At 35.1% G+C, this 26,074-nt stretch overlaps 1 protein-coding gene across 4 annotated transcripts in view; it reads left to right on the forward strand.

The window, feature by feature from the left end:
• Positions 1-24,852, forward strand: part of LOC134531116 (serine/threonine-protein phosphatase 2A 65 kDa regulatory subunit A alpha isoform) — a 141,924-nt gene extending 117,072 nt beyond the window's left edge. For 2 of the 4 annotated variants that reach the window (XM_063366685.1, XM_063366683.1), the window contains exons 10-12: positions 2,564-2,706; positions 14,569-14,669; positions 22,363-24,852. In XM_063366685.1, coding sequence (XP_063222755.1) covers positions 2,564-2,706; positions 14,569-14,669; positions 22,363-22,367 — 249 coding nt within the window. In that variant the 3' untranslated portion in view covers positions 22,368-24,852. Of the gene's footprint in view, positions 1-2,563; positions 2,707-14,568; positions 14,670-22,356 lie in introns of all 4 variants that reach the window. The other 2 variants (XM_063366682.1, XM_063366684.1) reach the window with 1 other exon arrangement.
• Positions 24,853-26,074: the final 1,222 nt, after the last annotated feature.

The raw sequence follows: 26,074 nt of genomic DNA on the forward strand, positions 1-26,074 counted from the left end.
CAGTGTATACATAGGCTTGTTAAAATGGTGAACTATTTGAACACCACCCTTTTATAGTATGATTGGAAACAAGCGTGGCTCCAGAAGTGTGCTCGACCCCCGAAAAATCCTGGCATGACAGCACCACTCAGTATTTAGTTTTATGTGACCATGGCGTTGCGTGTTTCTTTTGGCGCATTTGCAGTGGCCCACCATAAAGGAAGCCTTAACATCATGTTTCTTTGTATGATAGTCTCTCTCAAAGTGTCTTCCTGGAGCTTCTGCTGAATGGAAAACATGTTAGGATGCAGAAAAAAAAAATTTGATTTTTTTTTTTAATTCAGAGGCTTTCCTGCAGACTTGATCTGCCCCACAGGAAAACTCCACTGGATGCAATTTAGTAAAGTCAATCAAAGATGTGCAATGTACCTACTACATGACGTAAGAAAAATCAATGGTACATACCATAATTGTTTGTCTATTGAAAATCATACTTCTGGAGAAATGTACTGAGTGGAAGCAGTGTAGTGCACAATACATTAACTCATTTTACACAGTGAGTTTCTCCAAGAGGCCTATTATACTATGCTATTTAATTTTCTAACTACTACTACTCCGTAGCCTGTGTAGTTTCTGGATGTCTGTAACTACATACTATGTCATGATTACAACCAACAAGTCCTATCTTGAAGTATAATAAATTGTAAGCAAAGAAACTCAGTTCCAAATTTTGACTGTTAAGAGATATTGCCCAATGGGACTAAATTGGGCCAGGAAGATAAATGACTCAATTTGAAGTAATTGTAACAGAATTTATGCGTGGACTATTTTGATGTATACTTGTTGCCTTAAAATAAAATTCACATAAATAAACACTGTTGATACATTTCATAACACTGTCACCAAAGTTTGAAATTTTTGTCTACTCTAGAATTATATTAATAAAACAAGAAATGTAATACAGGAAAAAGTAACAGTAGACTGACAACTTCAAAAAGAAAATTATTGCCTAGGTAGGTGTAAATGTTTAACAGTTATTGTCAAGCACAAATTTTAGTTATGTATAACAAAATTTACAGCACATTTGCTGAACACTGGTGTGAGTACATAACCTTATGACCACCCAAAACTTGCACTTCTCATTATATTCGTAACACAAATCCTAAATTTTTAACATACACATCAATATTTAAATGAAGCTTATTTATGTATAAGAAGCTGAAATCAATCATTATTGTATTGATTACTTTTGATATCATTTTTATTATTATTTAAAAGCTGAGATTACATTCGTCGGATTTTTAAAGTAAACAAATATTTAAAAATTAAGATAACTCCTAAAAGAAAATACACTTCAAAAATTATATTTTGAAAGTAAATTCAATCAATTCAACACATCATCTGTTCATTCATCACGTAATTTTACAAATTCATCCCGTATTATTGCTGTCAACGTATGTCGTCTGCTAACAAAGCACTGTTTGCCCACCATTCTGTCAAATTCAATTGGAATCAAAGATGGCCTCCCACTAGCAGTCTATATATCTCTAGGTCGTTGGTTCGGAGTCTATGAATCAGCAACAGTTGTATCGACCAATCAGCACATTGGCAAAATTTTGTGAATTGGTACAGTTGTAGGCGTGATCTCCGTTATTTTGAAATCTCCAGGAACGACTCTTTCCCGAAATGTCGGACGGAACGTTACTGTTTCCTGTTTGCGAGTTCAACTTTACAAGATGCCTAGTGTGTAAGGACGAACATCTACAGTATCAGCACTCGTAGAGGTCTATTCACCTGAAATGTAATAGAAATAGTATCTATTGAACATTAAACTTGTATTTTCTCACTCATCAGTCTAATATGAACACACAAATAAGACCACTTCTTTTCAGTTATAGTTAACAACCTGTTTCTGTTAACTTAAAACTAAAGAAATGTTCAACAGCACAAATACGAATGAATCCAACTGTTATGGGATCCATTATTCCAAAAATATACACTATTTACAAGAATCCAATAAAATATTCCAAAAGCTCAATCAGAAACAATACTACCATTATTTATTTTTTTGTTTAAACAGTTTAACTAACTTTAATTTTAGAGTATGGTCTAATAACTTTTTTAATGACTTTTGCTTTTAAAATAAATTTATATTTAATTTTCAAAACTTGTAATTTTCATGCTAGATACGACTGAACATTGACTTGTTGCAAAAAATCACATATTTTGACATGAAGAGGGCGGGGTTGTTGAAACTGTCCAAAATATTTGTTACGACCTCGTCTTTAACGACCGTATTTCCTGGAGCGAACTGTGTGGGGTCGTAACAACCGGGTTTCCCTAATAATTTGGTCAATGAAGCTTCCACTCCTTTTATTTAACACAATCTTTGTGTATTGTAACTGAAGGTATCAGAATGGTGGGTTTTTTCCTCTTGCTATAAACTAATTTTTACTAAATAAATTTTATGGTCATTCTTGGTGTGGAAATTTGTTTTATTCATAATGTGGTGTCATTTATGATTGTGCATTTTCATTTTTTTTTGGTCATTTCCTTTAGGTTAATATTTGTTACTGTATCTCAGGTGCTGGCAGAAGCATGTGGCACGGACATAACGGTAAATGTCATGCTGCCGACCGTTCTGAATATGGCGAACGACAATGTCGCTAACGTCAGATTCAACGTTGCCAAGACCTTACAAAAAATTGCACCAGTGTTGGATCAAAAGTAAGTATGGACATGGATCTTGGTTAGTTAATATTGCTGATCTGAGAAATTAGTTTTAATTGGAAATTCAACTTTTAAGTTCTTTTCTACGTCCGTTTCCATTAACCTCTTTTCTTTATATCTACACTTTTGGGACATTATTTTGACTTTACAGTTTACATCACTATGTGTAAAATTAGAGGTGGAATTTTGATGATAGTATTTTTATAGTAATCTTTCACAAGCCCAGCGAACAAAGTGAAATGCAACTGTTGTTTGTAGGTGTTAATATTTTCTTGCAATACCGTGTTTTCTTGTATAATCGTCGTACATTTTATTCTAAAATCAAGTTTGAAAAGTAGGGGTGCGACGATTATGCGGGAAAAAAAATTTTTCTTAGGAAAAGTTATTCATAAAAAAATTGGTTGTCTGTAGTCAGTTTACGGATGATAGTTTAACGTGACGTCATAACAAAACATTGATGAAATGATTGCATACTTTTATGAATAAAATTGAATGATTTTTATTTTAATAATAAAAGAATAAATACTGAAATTATACGAGTAATCATATTTTTTAAATAAAACAATAATTAATCTTTATTGCCAAAATTGTTGTTGTAATAAGCAATGAAAACCACATTAACTTTTCACTTCACTTTATAAACAGTCGACGAAACAGTTCACGTCTAGATGACATGTAATTAATTTTAAAAACTGGTGTTTAGCTATAAAATTTAAACATAATTATGAACAAGTTTTCATATAAATAAACTATAATCAAATATCTAACATAACTAGGGCCCCCTGAAAGTGGTAAATAAAATTTTCAGATTTTGTCATTAAAAATTACCAAAAGCGGTGTTAAAATTCACTTTTAAAACACAAAAGCGGTGCTAAAATTCATTTAAAAACACAAAAGCGGTGCTAAAAACAAAAAAAAAAAAGCGTGTGTTACCGTAAATATATCTGAAATTATTCAAGTTAAATAATTTTACTTGAACCTACTCATTACTGAATACCCTAAACAAATAGGTTACATATATTTATATGACAATACTTTTGATTTAGACACTGATTATTAGTTTGTTCCCATAAACTAATCTGGAAAACTATTAATGCCTTTAACAAAATCGAGGATGCATCACAACTCCGAAATGCCAAATTGATCACTACGACGACAGCTAGAAAACTGCTGTGTACCACAACGCCGAAAAATGTCATTACAGGGCTGCCACAAAGGTTGGGTTAGGTTAGGTTAGGTTAGGTTAGGTAAGGTAAGGTAAGGTAAGGTTAGGTAAGGTTAGGTAAGGTAAGGTAAGGTAAGGTAAGGTAAGGTTTGATTGTGGTATTTCGGCGTTAAGGTACATTAGAAACGCACACAAATTCATTCAGTTATTTCGGCGTTGTGGTAAATTTTGACATTCGGCATTATGGTATTTCGGCTTTGTGGTCAATTTTGACATTCGGCGTTATAGTATTTCCGCGTTGTGGTAACGACCCAACAAAATCTATAAAAACTGTTGGCCAACTAATCATTAGGGACCCCAGAAAATGGTGAACCGCGAAATACACGAAATACCGCGAAATTGGGCACTATTTCACCGTTTTCACGAAATCTGCTATTTTTTCACAAAACACGAAACTTTGCGCGAAATCCACGTAATTTCCCTTTACCAAGAATGTTTACATTGGTCGGATACTGTAAATAATCTTACTATCGATTGTATTGCTATCGCGTAACGAAATCGATTGTAGTTCCAACATGGCGGCAAACGTGTATATTTACGTTGCCGCTATGTAGCAGCGTTACGAACACAATTTTCGTGTAGTTGGTATTAGTTCTCAAAAATTCTAGCGCACAGAAGCGAACTCAATATTTACGCTTACATAATAGTTCATTCTGGCCGAACACAATATTTTTTTGTGTGCGTGCCACTACGGCATAAATGTTTTTACGGTGCAGCTTGCAGTAGTGTTTTTTTTATGACGTCTCGGTTACTCGGTATTAATTTCCAAGCATCTAGTTAGTAGTGCTTATTTTTGTGTTAAGATGCCGAAAATATTTACGGTTTTCGATCGAGAACGAGAGATGAAGCAGGAAGGATTTTATATATTTTATGTTAAGGATAAGATAATAATGTGTAAGTTTTGCAACGATCGTGTGGACTGGATGCGTCGAGACACATGCCTAAAACACGTTTCTAACGCAACTCATAAAAAAAATTATGTGCGGCATCAACGTCGACTACCGGTACTGCAAAACAGACGTCTATAGGAGCTGCTTTGCAAACTTCTAAAAACATAGTTGTAAACAAACAACAATTTATAATTGACTTTGTTGAAATGATGGTGGGGGCAAACATACCTTTGGAAAAAGCAGATGACCCAAACATGAGGACCTGGTTAAATAAATAGGTAAATATGTTCAAGGTACTGTGGTTAAGTATTTTTATTGCATTTTTAAAAAAAATTTATTATTTTTTATTTGGTTAGAAATAGATGGAATAGAACAGGCTAGGGGAACACAGGGTTGCTGTAAAGGAGACAAGACCAAGAAGAAAACTAGAAACACTAAAAACTTTTTAGTGTTTGCCAACTGAGTGCATTTTATGTTTAATATTGAAATTTAAAAAAGTTTGAAGCAAAACAATCCTCATTTGCCAATTTCAATTTTAATTTAATGTATCTCACCAAATTTTTAGCACCGCTTGCTTATTTTTACACCGATTTTTTGCACCGCTTTTGTCATTTTTTTACACCGAAATGAGCCAGTTTTATTTACCATTTTCTGGGGTCCCTACTAATCATCATCGTCACACCATCGAAAATTAATGTTTGTTTACATTTTTCCGCTTTTTGGCGCGATTTAAAATGCTTGTGCCTGGTTCGCCCGATAATCTGCTTGATACTACGCAACGATACTACGACGCTGTTCCAACTATATGCCAGCGCCCCCGGCGGACATGATATGGCCACTCACGTAAGGCTGTTCCAAACACCGTTCGCCCAATCATCTGCTTGCTTTTGTATTTATCCGGTGTCGCTGTTCTAAGCTGACGTCAGTGCCCCGAGCGGTGTGTGTACGCTTTAAAACTTCGCCTGTTTGTCTTATCTATCCAAACTAGAGGTGGGTTGTTACAGCAATTTTCGGAATCTGTTCCAACCTGATACTGATACAGTAATGTACCTAGTTACAAGTATCTGATACTTTTGTATCAGAGCATTAGCGGTCCCAGGAAGCGACAAGGTATCAGCATTCTCGTTACAGGGTACACATCCTCCTTGCCGTCATCTGCGTAAAAAGGTATCGGTGTTTCTGATACATTATTCATCACGCCCGGTAATTCTCTACCTCTGTTACTCTCATGCCCTCCTGATACAGCCAGTATCAATCAGTTCAACATTCACTGCAGTTCGTCCTGTCCGTGTATTAATTACCACCATGTACATTGTTGTGGGCTGTCATGCTTTGTAGTTAGTATCTTTATAGTGAAATAAGGAATGGCTAAGTGCAGGAAAAAGACTTCATTTGTGTGGAATTTTTTTACGGAAAATAATGAGTTCGCTAATTGTAATTTGTGTAAACAAAAACTGAGTTATAAATCATCATCGACTAATCTGAAGAAACATTTGAAACGTAAACATTGATATAGTATGCTCACTAATGTACGTATCTGTTTTTTTTTATTTTTAATTTTTGATAAAATCTTAATCTTTTAATGTATGAAAACACTAGTTACTAATTGTTTTCGAAAAAAAAAAGTCCATATGTTGATTACATCTGTTATTAGTGTCAACTGAGAATTTATTTGCATTTTCATAGCTGTTAGGTGCACAAATATAAATATTATATCTTGTATTAATGTACTTTTTAATATTAAAATTTCATTAGTTTTATTATTGAACGAGACTGTGCACGCACTGCGCACTGAGCGTACTTTGATGTGGGACAATAACCAAACGACTCGTAACAATTTCGCTTTGCGCCTCTCCTTCAACGCCTTCCCCTGCGCTTCCTCCCCTACATTATTTCCCTTCTTTATCCTTTATTCGTCGTTCCTGCTCCCTCCCCTTTCACAAGCTCCGCCCAAGTGACCGTCATCTGCGATCGGGTTCTGCGCACATTGGCCGTGGTGTTGTTCCAGGCGAATTCTGAACTGATACTAAAGTACTTGATATTTTTCAAGTGTACTCGTTTGCCGTTCCTGATACAGGCGCGTATCAGTGACAAAGTATCAAGTTGATACTTTTCGACACACCTCTAATCCAAACATTATGCCGGAAAGGAAAATAAACGCCGTAGTTTTGCGTATTTTTACAGTATATTTTTGGGTTTAACATTATAACGTGAGCGTGTGTAAGCTTTTGTTTGCTTTAGTTCATTTATGATTTATGTTTGGCGGCCATGTTGCGGTGTTTGTTTACCATTGACGAGACAAGTCTTTAACCAGTATTTAAATTTCGCGTAAAAACACTGCAATTTCGCGTTTTAATACAAAATTTCGTTTAAAAACGCTGTGTTATGGCGATTTCGCGTAAAAACTGTATTTAACGGTGATTTTGCGTTTATCGTCGTTTAATCGCGATCGCGAAAAGAACAGGCCCCTAAACATAACCTATTATTACTGCACTCGCAGACAGATGCTACTTTTTTAATAATAAAAGAATAAATTCTTGAAATTATACTAGTAATCAGATTTTTAAAATGCAAGAATAATTAACCTTTATTGCCAAAATTGTTGTTGTAATAAGCAATGAAAACCACATTAACTTTTCACTTCACTTTATAAACAGTCGACGAAACAGTTCACGTCTAGATGACTTGTAATTAAGTTTAAAAACTGGTGTTTAGCTATAAAGTTTAAATATAATTATAAACAAGTTTTCATACAAATAAACTGTGATCAAATATCTATCATAAATTATATGAATCACCATAATTCTTTAGTCAATTGTAACATAACCTATTACTGCACTTGCCGTGCCTGGTTCCCGCGATAGCAGATAGATATCGCGTTTCATTCGTTTCGCGTCCGTCACCGTAGATAGCAGTACGGTAGGGGAATAATATTATTTCGTTTTTATAACACGATTTAATAACAAATACACATCCCAAATACACCAGACTTATTTATAATGTGTTACAATATTTTTTAAAACATTGTGCAAAAGATCCCGGGTGTAATTTGAATTATTATTAGAGGCCCGTGAAAATAGCATTTTGAAATTGATTTTATAGCATAATAAAAATTAAATTTTGCATGTTGTAGCATTTTCATATTTTCACGCATTTTACAAAACTCTGTAAACATATACATCACACTGAATTTATGCATGTAGATTTATGTCCATTTATGAAATGTACATGTAACCATCAATGAATTCACCAATGCTCATTTTGGAAAAAGCTGCAAGTTTATCTTTGCTGGTTGCTAGTTTCTTGAAGTCCACGACCGCATGCTGACCAGCCTTGGCAGGATTAAATATGTAGTTCACCTGCTTCCTTGTACAGATTGTTTGCAGGGGATGGAGACATGTGAGTTGTGAGTTTTGTATGGCTTTTAGTACTGCACATCTTTAGACAAAAGATTACGTTGGCTTTTTCTTTTTCATTTTGTATTTCCTGGAGTAATTTTTGTGTCCTCTGTGATAAAACTCCATCAGAGTATATCCTCAACTGGCTTGACAGTTGTTCAAGTTCATCCCACAATATGTGTGCATAAGGATAGCTTGATATTTCAAGATTTTTGATCAGGTTAACAATCTTTTCGCAAGCATCACTTATAAACTGGCACTTTATTTTCAGAATTTGAAATGTTTCCCCAGAACATTTCTTGCAAACTGATTTGACACTGGCATTTTGAGGCTGCCACTGACAGAGGAATTGTTGCATTGGCTCGAGATATTCAGATAGGTAAAGCACTGACAAAAACCAGGAATTCCAGCGTGTTACAACTGGGCTTGAAAACAGATTAGGGACATACTCTGGAAAGTTCTCACGCAAGAAACTTAGGTAGGCCCTTTTTATTTTTCGTCCATGTAAGAATGCCATTTTTACATCCACCACAAGTGCATTTAGGTCGGCTAGTTCCGACATAAAAATATCTCCAACAAGGTTTACTTTGTGGGCCCAGCATTGCAAATGAATGACGTGCCCACCCAGAAGAATCTTTAGTGCTGTAAAACATGTCCCCATATACCTCGCAGAATCTGATACTATGTAGTCCCAACACATTGGGGAAATGAATCTGGTACTGAATCAGTGCATCTACAATAGCCTGGCTGCAAGTTGTGCCATTAGCTGCATCAAGAAAGCAGGAGCTAGCCAAGTGCACTTCCTGAGCAGCAGTGGCACTAACAGTACGCGAAAGGATGACGAAGACACAGCGCCCTCTACAGTCTGAAGTTTCATCTGCCACAACATAGAGTTCCTTATGTGAAAGAATCTCAGTAAGCCTTTCTTTTTCAGCAACTCCAATTTTTGGCATATACTCGCGTCTCAATCTATCAGCACTTGGTAAATCTCCAGACCCAGGTATATGCTTTTCAAAATAATCCCGAACTGCAGGATGATCCATTTTTTCTAATGGAATGTTAGCTTTCAAGCACATTTTCACTGTATCTTGAATGAAAACACGTTTTTCAATTTTAGCACATTTTTGTGTTTCAAATGCACCCAATACTGTCTGCAGTTTTGATGACTCTCCCTTTTCTAACATGTTCTTGATAAACACATTCATTCTCAGGGACACAAGAAAAAAAAGCAAAATGTCTTTTTTTTCCCACTCGAGGCGACAATCACATATTCCACACATTAAAATAAAGTTTCTTACATAGAATTTGTCGTCCGTGTAATGTTTTGCCCGATCAGAAATAGTCACTTTCATTCGTGGCATCTTGAATGCCGAGAAAAAAACCGTCCAAGAAAAATAGTTTTTTTATTACTAACACCGACGTAGAAATCACGCACGCAAGCCAATTCTGTTATGCATGCGCAGCTTTGCCAACGCTCCAGCAAAAACTGTCCGCACAAAATTGTTATTTGGACAGTATTTCCCGATCCAGGTCCGTACATTTTTTTTGGCGATTTTATTAAAGAAACTATTCACAATGACTCTTTCTCTTTCTCTTTCTCTTTCTCTCTCTCTCTCTCTCTCTCTCTCTCCCTCTATGTCTCTCTCTCTCCCTCTATGTCTCTCTCTCTCCCTCTATGTCTCTCTCTCTCTCTCTATGTCTCTATATCTCTCTATCTCTCTATGTCTCTCTCTATCTCTCTCTATGTCTCTCTCTATCTCTCTCTCTCTCTCAATTATTTAAAGATTGCAAATATTATAAATAATAAAATATGAAACAATAATATTTTGAATATTTTTATTGCTTCAAAACTGCAATTGTATGCATAGTAAGATGTGTAGCAGTAAATAGTGTCCCTCAATTTACGTACAAGTTTTCTCTAGTGATCAGTTGAAAAGTGTAAATGAGGATTTTTCTGTATATCCTAATTAAAAAATAATTGATTTTGCAGTCTTATTTTATTGCTTCCCTTAGTACAGAACTTGTTAAATAAAATTTAATCAAAATATTTATCAGTGTTTTAGTAAAATGAAATTTAAAATATTTATATCAGTGCCTTATTTTCAGTTAATAATTAGAGACCTGAAAAAAGGAACGTTATGTTTTCTCAAAGTGGTTTTTTTCCTTCACAAAATTTGCATCAAAAATCAAGGTAATTTTATTTTTTGTGCAATTTTATTTGGTGACATTAAATTTACAAAAAAAAATCAAACCATAATATAACACAAATTATATATTTCAAATTAAAGGTGCATAAAAATTGTAACTGTTAGTGTTGAATTTAGTCATCAAAATACAGCATAGCGAACACTTCAACATTGCTTTCTTTCAGGTTCTGCCTTCTGTCTATAACAATAAGTTGTAGGGACTAAGTACCCGTTCACTTTCAACATTGTTTGTAAGTCTGCAAACAGCATGCAGGAGGACTATCAGTGCAAAACTGATATTGTATTTTATACTCGGAGAAGTCAGCTCTTCCAACATATCAATGTGCTTTCTATCTTGCAAATCTCTTGCACATCTTCTTTAAGGGCTTCATAAATCCTGAAAAGTTCATTGTTTTCAAAATGATGGGAGTTCAGAATAGTTTTCATTAGTAAAAACCATCTGCTGACTTGTTAAGGATGATGGTCTTTGGGTTGGAACACTTATTTAAGAGTGAGCGTTAGTTAAATTTTTTGCTGCAGATTGGAATGAAATTTTCTCAAAAGTTTTATTTAGCTACTGTTGTTGTCTGTACGTAGTTACAAAATTTTTTTAACATTTTAATTGAGATATTAAACCTTAAGTTTTAATAATTTAAAGCAGATTTATACAGAATTTTAAAAAGTCTCGTGTCTGACGCGTTAACTATATATGCATGTAATCTTCTTGTATACTAAAATAAAATTTTGTTTTAATAGGTGCAATAATTCTATCATAAATTAATTAAATTATAAATCTCTGTATTATGTAGAAGTTTTTCAATGACATCAGGCACAAACAGTCTGTTTGTGCCTGATGGCGGGAACAGATGTCAGTTGTCAGATGTCCCGGAACGAGGCAACTACTGTCATTGAAAAACTTCTGTGTTTGTTAGTGCTGTCGTTGTTGTGTTGTCCATAGTATTTGTTTTTTTTTATCATTGTGTTTATGTGTTTGCTGTGTTGTCCAGTTTTTCTGTCTGCCTCCATCCAATCTGTCTCACTGTATGTCCACTGTGTTGGTCTGTGTTTAATACATTATTTTTCTTGACTAAGTTCCTTTCACGGAATTCTTGTGCTGTCTAGATTTTTTGAGGTTAAATATTTGGTCTGTGATGTTTTCGTTGTATTGTCCATATTTATTTTTATTTTCCTTGCTGGTCAGACTGTGTTCGAATACATCTGACTCGGTCTTGTTTTTTTTTTGAAATTATACTTCTGTTTTTAATATTTTATTTATTTAATTGATTTTCGGAGTTTTTTACATGACTAACAGTTCAAAACTGCATTGGTGTATGTACAAATTACTTCACTAAATCAAAATTCCCCATTGCATCAAACATTCAAAGAACGTATAACAACCATGTGTATACAATCGAGGCTATAACTGTGTTCGTACAAATTTTCGCTCTGAAAAATATTGTTCCAATCGGACCCAAGTTTTAGACAGTGTATATGGGTGAATATCGTATTGATGTTTAATAAACGTTGCTATCACGCTCGCGTCCGTAATTTTTGTAAAGTAGTTTTTACTTCCACGTAATGAAGCCAGCTTTTGATGGCATAATTACACCCGGGAACAACCGATTTGTTTAAAGCATTATAAATCTTAGTCTGAATGCTCGGTTCGCCCACGCTTTGTTATAATAAGTCCTATAGCATCGATCATACAATTCAATATTCCTGTAGCTGTCTTGCCAGATGCGCAAAACTGGCATGAGTTTTCAAGAAATGATATAACAACAGAACATTTTTGAAAAGCAGCATAATTATAAATCGGCCCCTTTGCATTACAGTTATTATATTGAGGAAAATACATTTTGTGGAAACAGATTTTTTTTTTTTTGCGGTAACCAATAAATAGTTTGTGACTAAACAAATGTAGCACTAATAAACAGTTCAGTAACTGAGTAAATATTATCAATGTTACATATGATCAACAGCGTACCAAGCTGCTAAGTTGGTCGATATTGTACTATTAGCCCCGCCTCGAAGCTTATTCATGTCCCGATTAACCATTTCGTGTTATTATGATTGTGTTTGATGCAGTGTTTACCATTTCCTTGCCTTGAACTTATACTTGCAACATTGCACTTATTCACTGTCACAATAAAATAATTCACCTACCTTCAATAAGTTGACAAAATGAGATTTAAATACATATGCAGAACTCACAGTCTACTTGACAAATCACTTGCAGCACTGACTGCAAAGGATGCTTTCATAGTTCTGTCTGGCCGTTCAATAATATTGTAAATTAAAATTTTTCAGAAACAAGCATTTAAAAGCATCATGGAGAATTACGTTACGGAAGTTAAAGACAAAAGTTTTTAAAATTCTTGCTTACCAATGTTATTTCAGTTCAAAAAAGCTAGAGTTCCACTAGTTCTTATATTTTTTAATCTTTGTGACATGATAAAGTTATATTATTACAATGCTGTTTACGTAATGTATTGAAGTGACTCAACTTAAAGATTAAAGCAGTGTTAATGTTGTTAATCTTGCTACTCTTTCGCCAGAAATTGTAATCTCCATCATCAGAGTAACAGCCATGGTACAAATAGTGTGTAGGTATACTGTGTAGGTCAGTGGTGAGGGCATATAGTTGAATACGTAACAATCTAGAGCCACTACGCTGCCAGGAACATGGCAAATTAGATTTTGTCCGTTATCACTCCTCGTTAATATGCCGTACTGCACGTGCTAGAAACTCACGATCAAAAATAGCGGACGAGCATACACACTCCTTGCGCCTTACACATCCCAGCTACGTCACAGGACGAGATCGCTCCCCCCTCCCTGTTTTGCTCTTCATAACGACCCAACCGCTCTAGCCAGACACAGTGGCGGCAGCTAATCCTGCTTGATTGGCAGCATCTACCCAGCTACGACAATGCGCTCTATGAGGATATTCTGGAACTGTTTGCTAAGCTATTCCGTGACCTCCGTGGCTCCTCCTCGATTTTGTCATTTCCTCCTTCCGTCTCCGGCCTGTCGCTCACTCTTAAAGTCCTGAATACTGGTGCAGAAGGGCCATTGTCCAACATCTCTATCACTAGAGTAGTTATTTGCCTGCGGTTCACATGTTTGCCCATTTTTACATGCTTTGCAATGGAATTTTATTTTATTTTTTTTTCAAATGTAACTCTGCAGTTGCAGTTGGTTTAATAGCATTGTATGCATAAACACGGTCACTTATAAACTCGTCAGCTTGTTGCATTGCACTAACCACATTTTGGAATTTTTTATGTGGAGCAATTAACATTTAAGACTGGAAATATTGATAAAGTTGTTATTTAGATCTCGTATGTTAAAGCCAGAAGCAGGCTGTTTGGTTTCTGCAGCATAACATACCATCCGTTAATGGGAAAGCAAATGTATAAACATAAGTAAATAGTGCGATAATAGAGGTGATAGATGGGGGTGGCATGTTTAGACTAATGATAACGGGGAGGGGGCTGCCTTCACAGCAGGAACAAAGAGGGCAAGGAAGGGGGAAGGTTCCTGCAACAGCTCCATTAGCGCTCTCTCCCCTTTTCCTTTTCATGGAATTTCTGAAGTGTTATCCCTGTCATCTGTCACTCCAAGGCAACAGTGCACAGGTATTAGGAAAAAAAAAAAAAGCAAGTGTTTAAAACATGAATAAGTAATGCAGTTAGGAGTCAAAGCGTGTAGTTTTTCAACTAAGCTCATCCAACCCTCTGTCGACATTTCGGAGGCCGTAAACAAAACCTATAGCGGACAAAAAAGGCATAAGTAACAGTTAAGACGCGGAGCATGTAGTATTTCAAGTTAGCTGTTCCAACCCTCAGCCTGGCATGTGACGATAGGGCAATGGTTCTTGGTGTTGGGGAGAAGAGTTACAACACACGAGCACAGTAGAAAACTTAACATTTGTTTATTTATGTAGAAATTTGTGAAAAGATGGGGGGAAAAAAATAGAAAATCGCGCTGTGACTTCAAAAAGTCATAATTAACATTATTTTTCAAGTTAATGGCGATCACAATTTTGTTCAGGTCCCTAGTGATAATTTTATAATTTTTATGGGGAATTTGCAAGCCAAACCAGTGTTTTGCAAAAATTTATAGTGTATACCTACTGTGTTTGCATTATTCTTTTGCAGTTCCATTCAAATGAAAGTGAAACCTACGCTAGAGAAATTGCACTCTGATGTTGACGTTGACGTTAAGTACTTCGCGTCAGAGGCTATCGCGGGAATTGCTGGTAAGTTACCACTTCAATTACTGTGTTTTTAAATGGTACAGTTCTATAAAAGACATTATTTAATGTTTAATTTTGATCTGCTTAGATTACATGAGACAGTACTTGGAAAAACCTTGAAAATTTGGTTCCTTTTCTGAGTGGTAAATATTTTTAAAGTTAAGGGAATTTTCTTAAGGGATGTTTCCTTTTGGCTTTTTGGTTACGTTGTGGGAAATAGTATTGTGTGAAAAACTGCTTTCAGATTATAATGATGGTTATTTCTATATTTAGATTAATGACTTCTGGTTTTTTTGGTAGCATTTGGGTACAAATATTATGTAAGTCAACTCCTTATTCCCAAGGTCATCAGTGTTAAAAATCATTAGGCAGTACTAGAGGCAAGTTTTTATGGTGTTAAAAAGAAGTAGATTTTACATTAAGAACTGTAAAGTTCATCTTTATCATCATAAAAAATTAAAACACATGTTAATAACATGTACACAACACCAAGCATTAATTAGGCCTGTGTAAATATTCAAATTTTGAAAATAGTTTATTATTCGTATTCAATTTGACCTCTAATACTAACACTTGAAAATAACAAATATTGGTAAATATGTAGTGTACGGATTATCGTCAAAAATTTTTTTAAAAATCTGAAATAACTTTTATTATATGCTCTTTTACGTCCTCTTTTCATTACAGCCTGCGGAGATAAGAAATTCCAATTACTTTTGGAGATATCGCCGTTCTTATTTTGCAATACAAGACCTATGAAATCATTCGACCGCCGCCATTTTATGTTTTGCCGTGTGTGCGTGAATGCCTAAATAACAGAAATTTTCCATTAGGGATCGTCCATTAATCACGTGAGGCTCGAGAGGGGGGGGGGGGGGGGGGGGGTCCGGGAAAAATCACGAAATATCACAAGGGGGGGGGGGGGGGGGGGGGGTTGTAGAGAGATATCACGTGTATTTATTTTTTTTGCCCGATTTCTACTAAACCGAAAAGCGACACGTGACCTTGACTCACCGTAGCCAGGCAACAATATCCCCGCCCGCCGCAACATGAACCACCCGGCTTGGCTTGCCAGTCACCAGTAAGGCTGTGATTTTGGCGCCGAATACATGCGTAAATCACATATAAGCCTTTCCTTTACCAGTGAGAATAAACCTGCAACCTTAATGTGTGTCTGGACTTTTTATCACTGTGCTTAATTTTCCAGAATTAAATATGTATATTTAAACAGGGGTGCAACAACAGGGGGGAAGGGTATTTTGCCCCCCCCCCCCCCCCTCCTTCTGATGCCTTGAAGTGGGGGCAAACGGGGGCAAAGAAAGTGCTGTGTAATCAAATTAGATAATAAAACTGTTTAAAAAGCACCATTTTCCACCTTGAAATACAAATTTTCCCGGGGGAGGACCCCCGGACTCCCCACTTCAAAGGGGGGATTGATGATTCTTTATAAAAAGGTATATTCCCCCCCCCCCCCTTCCTTTTGGAAATTTAGTTGTTGCGCCCCTGTATTTAAAGATAATATTCTGAAATTTTTGAAAATATTTGGTACCAAAAAAATACACGTGATTTATTGGGGGAGGGGGGGGGGGAGTCTAAAATCTCACCACAAATCACTAGGGGGGAGGAGGGGTTAAAAATTTGCTAAAAAAAAAACATCACGTGATTAATGGACGACCCCTTAGGTAAGGTTAGTTACATTATAAATACTTCAAAATAAACGGAAATTAAAAATAATATCAATTAATTTTACTTGTTGTATAGTTTTAAGTATTTATAATGTAACTGACCTGACCTAACAAAATGGGACAAAGGTAGATTAGGTCAGGTCAGCTACATTATAAATACTTAGAAACTGAACTGAACGGACATTAAAAATAATAAAATTAATTTTAATGGTTGTTTAGTTTTAAAGTATTTATAATGTAGCTGACCTAACCTTACAAACCGGAACAAAGGATTAATAGTAGGAACGAACGTAATTTTTTTTACGTGCAACACATCGTTTTGAACAATAAATGAATAAATCATCACCTATTGGTTCATTTTAATATTGGCCTATCACGAACTATCACGTGACAACATTATCCAATAAAAAACAATTGATACTCGTAAACAAAAAACAATGGTGAATGCCGTGTGAATGTACAGGTATAGTGATTAAAATTTAAAAATTCGATATCTCCAAAAGTAATTGGAATTTCTTATCTCCGCAGTATGTAATGAAAAGAGGACGTAAAAGAGCATATAATGAAAGTTATTTGCGATTTTTAAATAATTTTTGACGATAATCTGTACACTACATATTTACCCAAATATTTGTTTGCTTACATATATCTCGTGAGTTTGTTGTATACCAACATTCAGTTTTAAGGTTGTCATTTTGTGAATAAAAATATCCATTTTTGATGTTTTAATGGGACCTTATATTCTATATCATGAACAATAATCTAAGTTATAATGCAACATGTATTCAAAGTTTTTTCACTACTATCTCTAAACAGTTGTGAAAAAATTGTGTGAACAATTTGAAACACTGCATATTTTTGTCATTTAAAACTTGAAATAACTGTTATTTATATTCGCTTAGTCTCACGTATCAGATGTGGAAAAAAAACAAAACAAACATCAACTACCATGGACTATAACACCACAAAACACGGATACTCCATTTCTATGGCCATTAAAAGGAATTAATGTCATAGTTTCAACACAATATCAGCTTACTTGCTGCATGTTTCTATGACAAAACAGACATGACTCAAAATCAGAAGAAAAAAAAAGTAAACAATGGTTGTGGATTTCAGATTAAATTAGCAGAATTTTTGTTTATAATATTGTTATGAGTGGGGAAAACAGGTTTGTAAGGATAGCCTAATTTTCTACAGTTTTATTTGTTACTAGTATTTACATTACTAATTAAATCACCACACTTAATGTCTGTTCACAAATTACTGAGTTTCTTTCAAGTTCACAGTTCGCACTCCTCGCTGGAGCTAGGCTCGACAGTGGTTCGCCCCTTACCTCGCACCTGTCCACACACACAGTCTCACGCCACTCGGTCACACATGCACAGTCCCGCCACACCGCGTCTGCGCTGCTCTCTTCCTCCTTGCCAATCTTGCATACTTCACTCAACTCACCTGTTGGAACTCCCGCGGTGTCCGGCATGGCAGCTTTTATACCCGTTTGCCGTGTTTCTGGAACTAACTGGAGTGGTTTCGATGTGTCATCCCGGGCCGACCCGATGCTCAAAGCATCCAGAACAGCGGCACTTACACACGCCTTGCCACACGGTGGCCTCATTACGCCCGCGGAATTCCCAGGCCGCTAAGGGATGGGTAACAGCGCAGAGGCAGGGGGGTGGCAAGGCCGTGACGTTAGTAGTCGTGCGGGCTGCCAGGCGGCCCGGGAGGCACCTGGCTCGCACCGTGGCCTTGGTTCCAGCACTCTTTCAACAATATTGCTGAACTAAAATACAGTCAACCTGGCTGCCATTAACAAGGAAAACGTGTGAATAACTAGGGTTTAAATACAGTATGTATATGTGAACTTATTTAATCAATAAATTGGGAATACAAATTTTGTTTTAAATTTACATTTACATGATTTCTGGTTACTTTGGAGTTCAAAAAAAATTTCAGGATCAAAATGCAGAGTATCGTGTTCTGGAAAATAAGGCACGTAGGAACTGAAATAAAACTTTGATTTTTTTTTCAGTTAAGTTAACTGCATAATACACAATTTTTTTCTATAAAAATTTTAATATCTTCACAAAAATTTACTGTATGATTATTTAAGCTAACTTAACCTAACCAACTTTGACTTAAGTATTATTTAATTTTCCCAGGAGCCATTACTCTATACATTTACTTTTTGTTTCCCTATGTACTTGTTATTTTATGTTAAAAGACATTTTTTTAGTGTGATTTTATTCTCATTCTTACTATTAAAACTTGATATTAAATTCAAACTAAAAAAAACTAATGTTCGCAAAGGCCTTCCAAGCACAGTTGTGTTGATCAAATGTTTGGAGCATACAGAGCAAACAGCAAAGGTGTAGTATGTCCATTTTAAATCAATCTTCAACAATTTATTGTTATAGACTTGTTGACACTTAAAATATGCACATAAAATAATACTATATATTAATGAGAGTAAACAAAAATGACAACTTGAACATTTAATATTCTATAATGTTCTCCAGTTCAAGAGAAAGTCATGAATAAATGAAAATAGAAAATACAGTTAAAATTATGTTCTTTTTGTGCAATATAATTTAGTTCAGGGGAAAGCCACCATTGTCAGCATTTCAGTATCATCTGGTTTCAGAGATATTCTGTTACAACTACAGACTTTTTCATAAACGGTGCAGGTATCCCTATTGACTTCAAAGCAGGAGCTGCGAAATTGGGAGAAACTGTTTTCATTCTACACAGTCCACCATGTCTGTGTTTCACGTGCGGTTTCTTCTGCTCTTCAGAAATCAGGTTTTGGAGTGTTATGTAGCTTGTTGCTACAGAGGTCTTCTGCATTTGGCAAAGGAAAGGTAGGTTTCCAACATGTTTGTAGAATTATTTATCCTCCACACATTGTTTCTACATGTGAAGGATTCATTTAAATGCTTATTCCCAGAAACAGTTGATGAGATGGATCATTGTTTATCAGATCAATCAGTTTTACAAGACTGATTTTAGTTACGTTCTTAAACTGCTCTTGGATTTTGCAGAGTTAACAGTTAGCATTTTAGCAACATTCCCTTAACTGAGACATCGAAAGCAGTTTGCAGTTTACTCAATTTTGTGCACAACTGATGAGCAGTAGGATACACTGTTATGTCAAGAAAATTAATACTAATCTCTACAATAATGTTACAGTTCTTAGCCACAGGTGTCAGAGTGGCCTCAAGACATTGTAACTCTTCCTTCTGCAGTCCCTTGATCTACACTGAGCTGCTCAGAGAATTCCACAATGTCATGCAGATGGTGTGCGAGGTATGAAACAGATTCAAACCTCGTGTTCCATCATGTAACAACTGGCATCTGGAACAACTTGACTAGAGCCTTGTTTTCTCCAGATTTCAGGCCTCCTCTCTCTCATGTTAAGGAAGGCCATCTTTACCTTACAAAGAGGATCAGGTCCTCCTAGTTGTCTTGCCAGATCTGCCCGACAATGTTTACTTCATGGGCTCAACTTTGTGTGTGGTACTTGTCACCAAACACACCTTCAATGTGCCAGCATGTGCTATGTGCAACATAGAACAATCAAATTTTCCTTTTTGACTTCATATTTAGAGCACACTTCAGTTACTGCCTGAGAACAAGAAACAGCATTTGCTGTATCAAGAACACAGGAAGCCCCTTGGATAACATCGTGTTCAGTAGTACCTGGTCCCAAAATTTCGAACAAGATGTTGAAAACGCAATTGTTACTTTAGTTGTTTCATCGGCAAGTATGACTACATCTTGCCCCACATGCTGTTGCTTGATTTCAGCTTCTTTTTTCTAAGTAGGGGAATGTACTTTTTCCTCATCCAATCCATGGTTGGAAGATCACCAGCACCACTTGCATCCTTCTGCATCCATGCAGTCAGCTTGCTGTTGAGTTTCTCAAAGAGGAATACTTGCAGCTACAAAAGCTTCACAACAGTTTTGAGAAAAAAAAATTCTTATTGTTTCTTTGCACACTGTTGCATCACTCCTGCTTCTGAAGTTAAAAACTGTTGTTTCAGAGTGGATGGTGATCATTTAGCTTTCACATGCTTGTTTACTGTATCCTTGCATTCATACTCCAAACGGCAGTTACAATATTTGCAGAAATTTATTTTTCCATCACTAATGTGCAGTCCTTCATTCTTAAACTTGTCCGTGATGTTCTGCAGTAGTTTCATCTTTTGCGTGATTAAAAAATGTATATTTTTTTATGCGCATAATTTGTAAATAAAGCCCTTAGATACCAAAACACCAGTAAATACTGGAGTTAGAGCAAAAAATGGCTTGTTCAACTGTGCACCTTACCACAAAAGTAGTTGTTACAAAAATTGTGTTACAGCAAAAGTTGATTAAATTTAAATTTTTTTATTAATGTTAGCATTTAATTATTTTTCAATTTGTTTATAAATGTTAGCATTTGATTTCACGAACATACATTTATTTTTTGGGTGCAGATTTTGTTCATGTGTATTTTTCAAAGGCTTCAGCAAATATGGCGCTGATAAGAATTTTTACCTTGTGATATTTGGTAACCTGTTAATTGTTAGTTTTTGACTGTCTGGGGTGAAAATTATCAGTTGGTGTCCATCATAGGTGTCTGCTGTTTAATGTGCTTCATTCTTTCGTAAGCATTATGTTGGCTACGATACACTATCTTGCATAACTTCTCAAAATCACAAAGGGGAGAACAAGCAGAAGGCAGTGACGTAAGAAAATAAACTAGTATTAAGACATTAGATTTAATGAAGTTTTGTTCAAATAATGCGTGTTGAAAATACAACAAGTTAAGAAACCATGAATAACATATAAATTGCACAAATATTAAGTCCAAAACAAATACGATTGTAACATCTCCACGACTTCAGTCAGTTACTCAACAAAGTTAATTTAAGCAATGGGACCTTTAGGAACCTTTGTACGATATGTGTTGTACAGGCTCTGCGTGTGATTGCTTACATCACACTCCATAATACTATGATAACCAACTCTGTTATAACCTCACTTACCGATAATTCTCCCAAAATAAATAAAAAGACTAGAGCTGTCTGCTTAATATCTGGTGCACATCTAAAAACTATGTATTGAACTATGGAATTCATGATTGTTTTGTTTTAATACCATTGTATCAATGCAGGCCACCAAAAATTTGCAGGTTATTTAAGCAACACCAAACTCAGACTATCGACTGTCTATTCGCTGATTGTAATAGAAATATATATGATAGACAACCTTCTCATTTGGGCTCAAAATTTATACATTTTACAAAAATATTTAAGATAATCTGATGTATAGCCATGTATCACACAAACTGCTAAAATATAAAATGTATTCCAGTTTATCAATAGTTAATTTTAATTATACTACCTAAATTAAAATAATCACTTATAACCTCTTTGCTGGATAACCATCTGAAAATTATATACTAGTAAATTATAAATTCGAGAAAATAATTTACTTTCTACTCAAACTTTCAGCTATACAAAAATTTACATTTTTTTTTTAAATTCTCTGTGTGCATTATTATAAATTGTTGTAAAATCAGTGATTGTCGCTGTACCCGAGGGATAATCACTCCCGAAGGCACGTAAGCGCGGATATACGCAAATCCCCCCGGGCTAGTCCGCTCAACTTCAGCTCAGCGCGCAGACACCGCCAGTGCTCCCAGCACCGCCCGGCGACGCTGGAACATGGCACATGGCACGCCACTGTGCTTCTCGGGCCGCTCCAGGCGTGGCTAGTGGACATGCTCGTCACACTACATTACAAATATTGTAAAGTTGTTTAAAAATATTAACTGGGTGAAAAAATTCTGAGAAACACCAAACAGTAACACATCTTAAAATGCTTAAATATTTATATAATTGCTATTAAACACTATAGAACTTAATTACGTACATTTATAAATGCTATTACCATTGAGGTTGTTGGGTTTTGTATCAATGATTATGTGCTTGTTACTTTTTTTGCATATGTTGTTTCAGTTGTAGGGTGAAGATGGCAACTCTCATAGCAGCTAGGACGATTGCACATCTCCGCTTGCTGTTAACTATTTGAGTGAATAACAAGTGAAGACACAAATTACGGTACTATACGAAGTTCACTTTTCAGTTTATATTTGTGCTGTACATAAACTTTTAGTTTGATACCTTGCGTAAAGCTTCCCGGTAGGAGTGATTTTGAAATGGTGTCTACTACAGTTGGTCATTTTTCAGTTGTGAATATTTTTTTTTTAATGTCTACGTCAACAAAGAAATAATGTAAGTAACGACTGAACTGTTATGAATAGCCAGCGAGTTTTGATGTTGCTTTTGGTGCATATTGCATTTATTTGTGATATTCACTTTTTGGTTTGCTGAACGTCTTTTGTTATTACTTTTACATGTATGTAAATAACATATTTAACAAAATTTTATTTCTCTATGTCATTCTAACAAACTCTGTTGTAACATTCCTGTTTATAACATTTTCTCTTTTAATTTAATAAGCTACTATTGCTTCATTATCAATCCTGTTCAATTTTATTTTACCCTGTTTTAAAGTTCTTGTTTATGTGAACAATGTATACATGTTTGGGTCCACAGAGTAGTGTTATACCAGGTTTCTGTTTATTTGCCTATCTACTAATACCGTGACTGCTGGAATTGCTAGGCTACCAGTGTCATTTACTGAGCAACTTAATTATTATGAATTGTGCTCATAGTTGGGTACAAATGTACTGGCTGACATTTATTTTATCAGCTAAACTTGAAATAAGCACTAAAGTTTCCAATAACATAAAAGAAATGTAATGTGTATAGTTGTTTTAACACATTACTAGCACACACATACATACACACAAAAATTCCTACAATAAAAATAGCACACACACAGGACTGATAGATGTTTACATCAAACAGTTGAGAAAATAAAAGGAAGTGAACAGTGAAATTCGGGAAATCTTCCGTGTGTTGGCATTCTTGGTATTGATTTAAAAAAATGTAGAAATGTTTTGTTTTGTTGGTATTACAGTTCTTAATTGCTGTGCTTGCAGTGTTATGTTTAGAAATAAGAATTTTTTTCTATTAGGTGCCATTTTTTTATCACAATGTTTGCAAATACATACAGTTATTTTTTGTAATGTGATCAAATTTTTTTCACAAATATTTTCCTAAATACCCTAAACTGTTTACACGAGTTTCTTTTGCAAACACATAAAACCATTATTTAAAGTCGGTTAATTTCTTAAGACTGTCGAATCATCTACTCTTTCAAAAATGTTCTTTCTTATATGTGCTCTGGGGTATCCCAACTCTGATTGGCTATGCATAGCGAACAGCATACTGTGCTCAAGGATTTGAAGATACGTATTGACAAACTTTTTTTCTGTGTGTGTGTGCTGTCACGATTGTAGCTATTGCCATTACAAGATGTGTTTTTCACTTCCTGTGCTTGTTCTATATCCTGTACTAAATCAATTATAAGCCTGTATCGAATAGGAACACAGACATTCATGTACATTATATGTATATATTCAAGTATATGGTAGTTTATATATTTCTAAGAATGCATGTATTATTTATGTAATTTCTTGGTAGCAACATCTTACTGTATTGGCAGGTTTATCTATTCTTACCACTAATGGAAACAGCATTAAAAATATAACTGTGAATATTTGTGTTTCTTTTTCATTTCAAACTTTGGTTATCATCTTATCTCTGTATCATTTAAACTCTAAAAGAATTGGGGTTAGTGTCTGTCATTTTCCATGTCGCTCTGCTTGTTGGCAAATGCATGTAATTAAAGTTTGCCATGTATTCTCACACAGTTTGTCAACTTGCAGATGAATAGATATTAAAACATTTCAGTTTGGAAAATCAGCCTCTGGGGGGGGGTTAAACTGAAAATTATCTTTATATAATGGTAAGTCTATGATTATGCTGAATGTGTTATTTTTATTTCCTAATAAAAGTCATAAAATTATTATGTAACTTTTGTTAATACAGGAAGTGTGTGTACATCCCTTGCAACTAAACTTAAACAAGTTCTGTTGTGTGGTATTTTATACTTACTGTACTATCAAAGCACTTCAAAAAGTCTTCTGATTGGCATTTGGTTTCTGTGTATGTACATGAAGTAGCAGCAGATAATAAAACCCTACATACTTAAGAACAGTAGTATTTCATTTTATAAATTTTTCTTGTGTTTTAACTTAACATTTATTTCCAACTATGAGCATAAATGTTTTTCTGTTTTGGACACTGTATAGCAGTTTTTGTTTACAATCATAGTAATAATGTAAGTGAAAATATAGCTTCATTTGGTACACTCACTGTTTCGTAATGTGTGATTGATCGAAGTTAGCTGTAAAGCAATGTTAGAACGTGTACGTATTTATAAATCTACTTATTGTTCATAGGTTATTAAACTGACATCTTGTGTTATGTCTGCTCCTGTAGTTGTATTTTAATGAATCAAAAATAAAGTTCTTACTGTGTAAATGTTTGAGGCTGAAATCATTTAATTTCCAATAAGCATGAAACCTTGGTTTTGGTTTCCTAAGGGAATTGAATATGTGCAACTGAATATGTGGAAACTTAAAAAAGCAAAGCATTAACTTTGAATTTTTTTTTCCTATAACTTACCCTGATATTGGGAAGAAAAATATAACAGCATTCAGCTACACCATGAGCTGTACAATAAATTAACATGAAGTTTTGTATTGTTTTATTTCAAATGATGGACTAATAGGTGAAATTTGTTGGAAAGCAAAACAAAAAAATTAAAAGGGCCTCATTAGTTGAGTGCCAGCAATATTATCCAATTTTAGTTCCCAGTGGGCTAAAACTTGGATTTTTCACAAGTGGGAAACATGGTTGAAGTTTCCTTGAACTTATGGGCGAGGACAAAAAATTTTGGCTATTATGAAATAATATTAAATTCTTTCAGTTTTACAATATTCGCTTGAGTTTCAAATAACAGTGCAATTTGCAAAATAGTACTGGTGTTAGGAGTTTGCTTTAATAGGGTCCAAGTCATTATGAATACAAAGTTCAAAGTCAAGTAATAAATTTTTAATTAATTACATTTATATGTAACTGTTTTTTCTTCTCTAACAATATTTTAAAGGTATCAAATTTGACAGTTTGATAACGCAAACTGGAAGCTTGTCAAAAGCTAGAACACCACACAGTGTTGTATACTCCTTTCCCAGTATAATCACTATTTTTCAGACCCTACAGCCATTTACTGTTAATAAATACAGTCAAACCTCTGAAACGACCCCTCACGGTTCCCAGGAATAGGGTCGTAATAGAGGGGGAGTCGTAATAGATGTTTTCCGAAATTTTCAGTTTATTTCAACCCCCCCCCTTTCCCAACCCCCTACTCGCTAAGAAACCAGCCGTACAATGGCAGGATGCTGTCACTCACAATGCTAGACGGCTTTGCTTTAAACCCACTTCAACCTTCTGACAAGTCCCTCGCCCTACAGGCCACCTCTAAAGAAAATATGTCAAAAGACAGTTTATTTTTACTGGTTAGTTTACATGTACGTTTTCTGCTTGCCGCAGTTAAATACACTAGAACCCCGATGTCACGAACCCCGGATTTAACGAAGCAGTGATTTTACGAATACATTCTCAGGAACCGTCAAAAAATCTGATATTTTGGCACCAAAACAAAAATAATTGGGGAAAAAATGGTAAAACTCACAATAAAAGG

This window comes from Bacillus rossius, chromosome 3, assembly GCF_032445375.1.
Source record: "Bacillus rossius redtenbacheri isolate Brsri chromosome 3, Brsri_v3, whole genome shotgun sequence".
Taxonomy (NCBI): Eukaryota; Metazoa; Arthropoda; class Insecta; order Phasmatodea; family Bacillidae; genus Bacillus; species Bacillus rossius.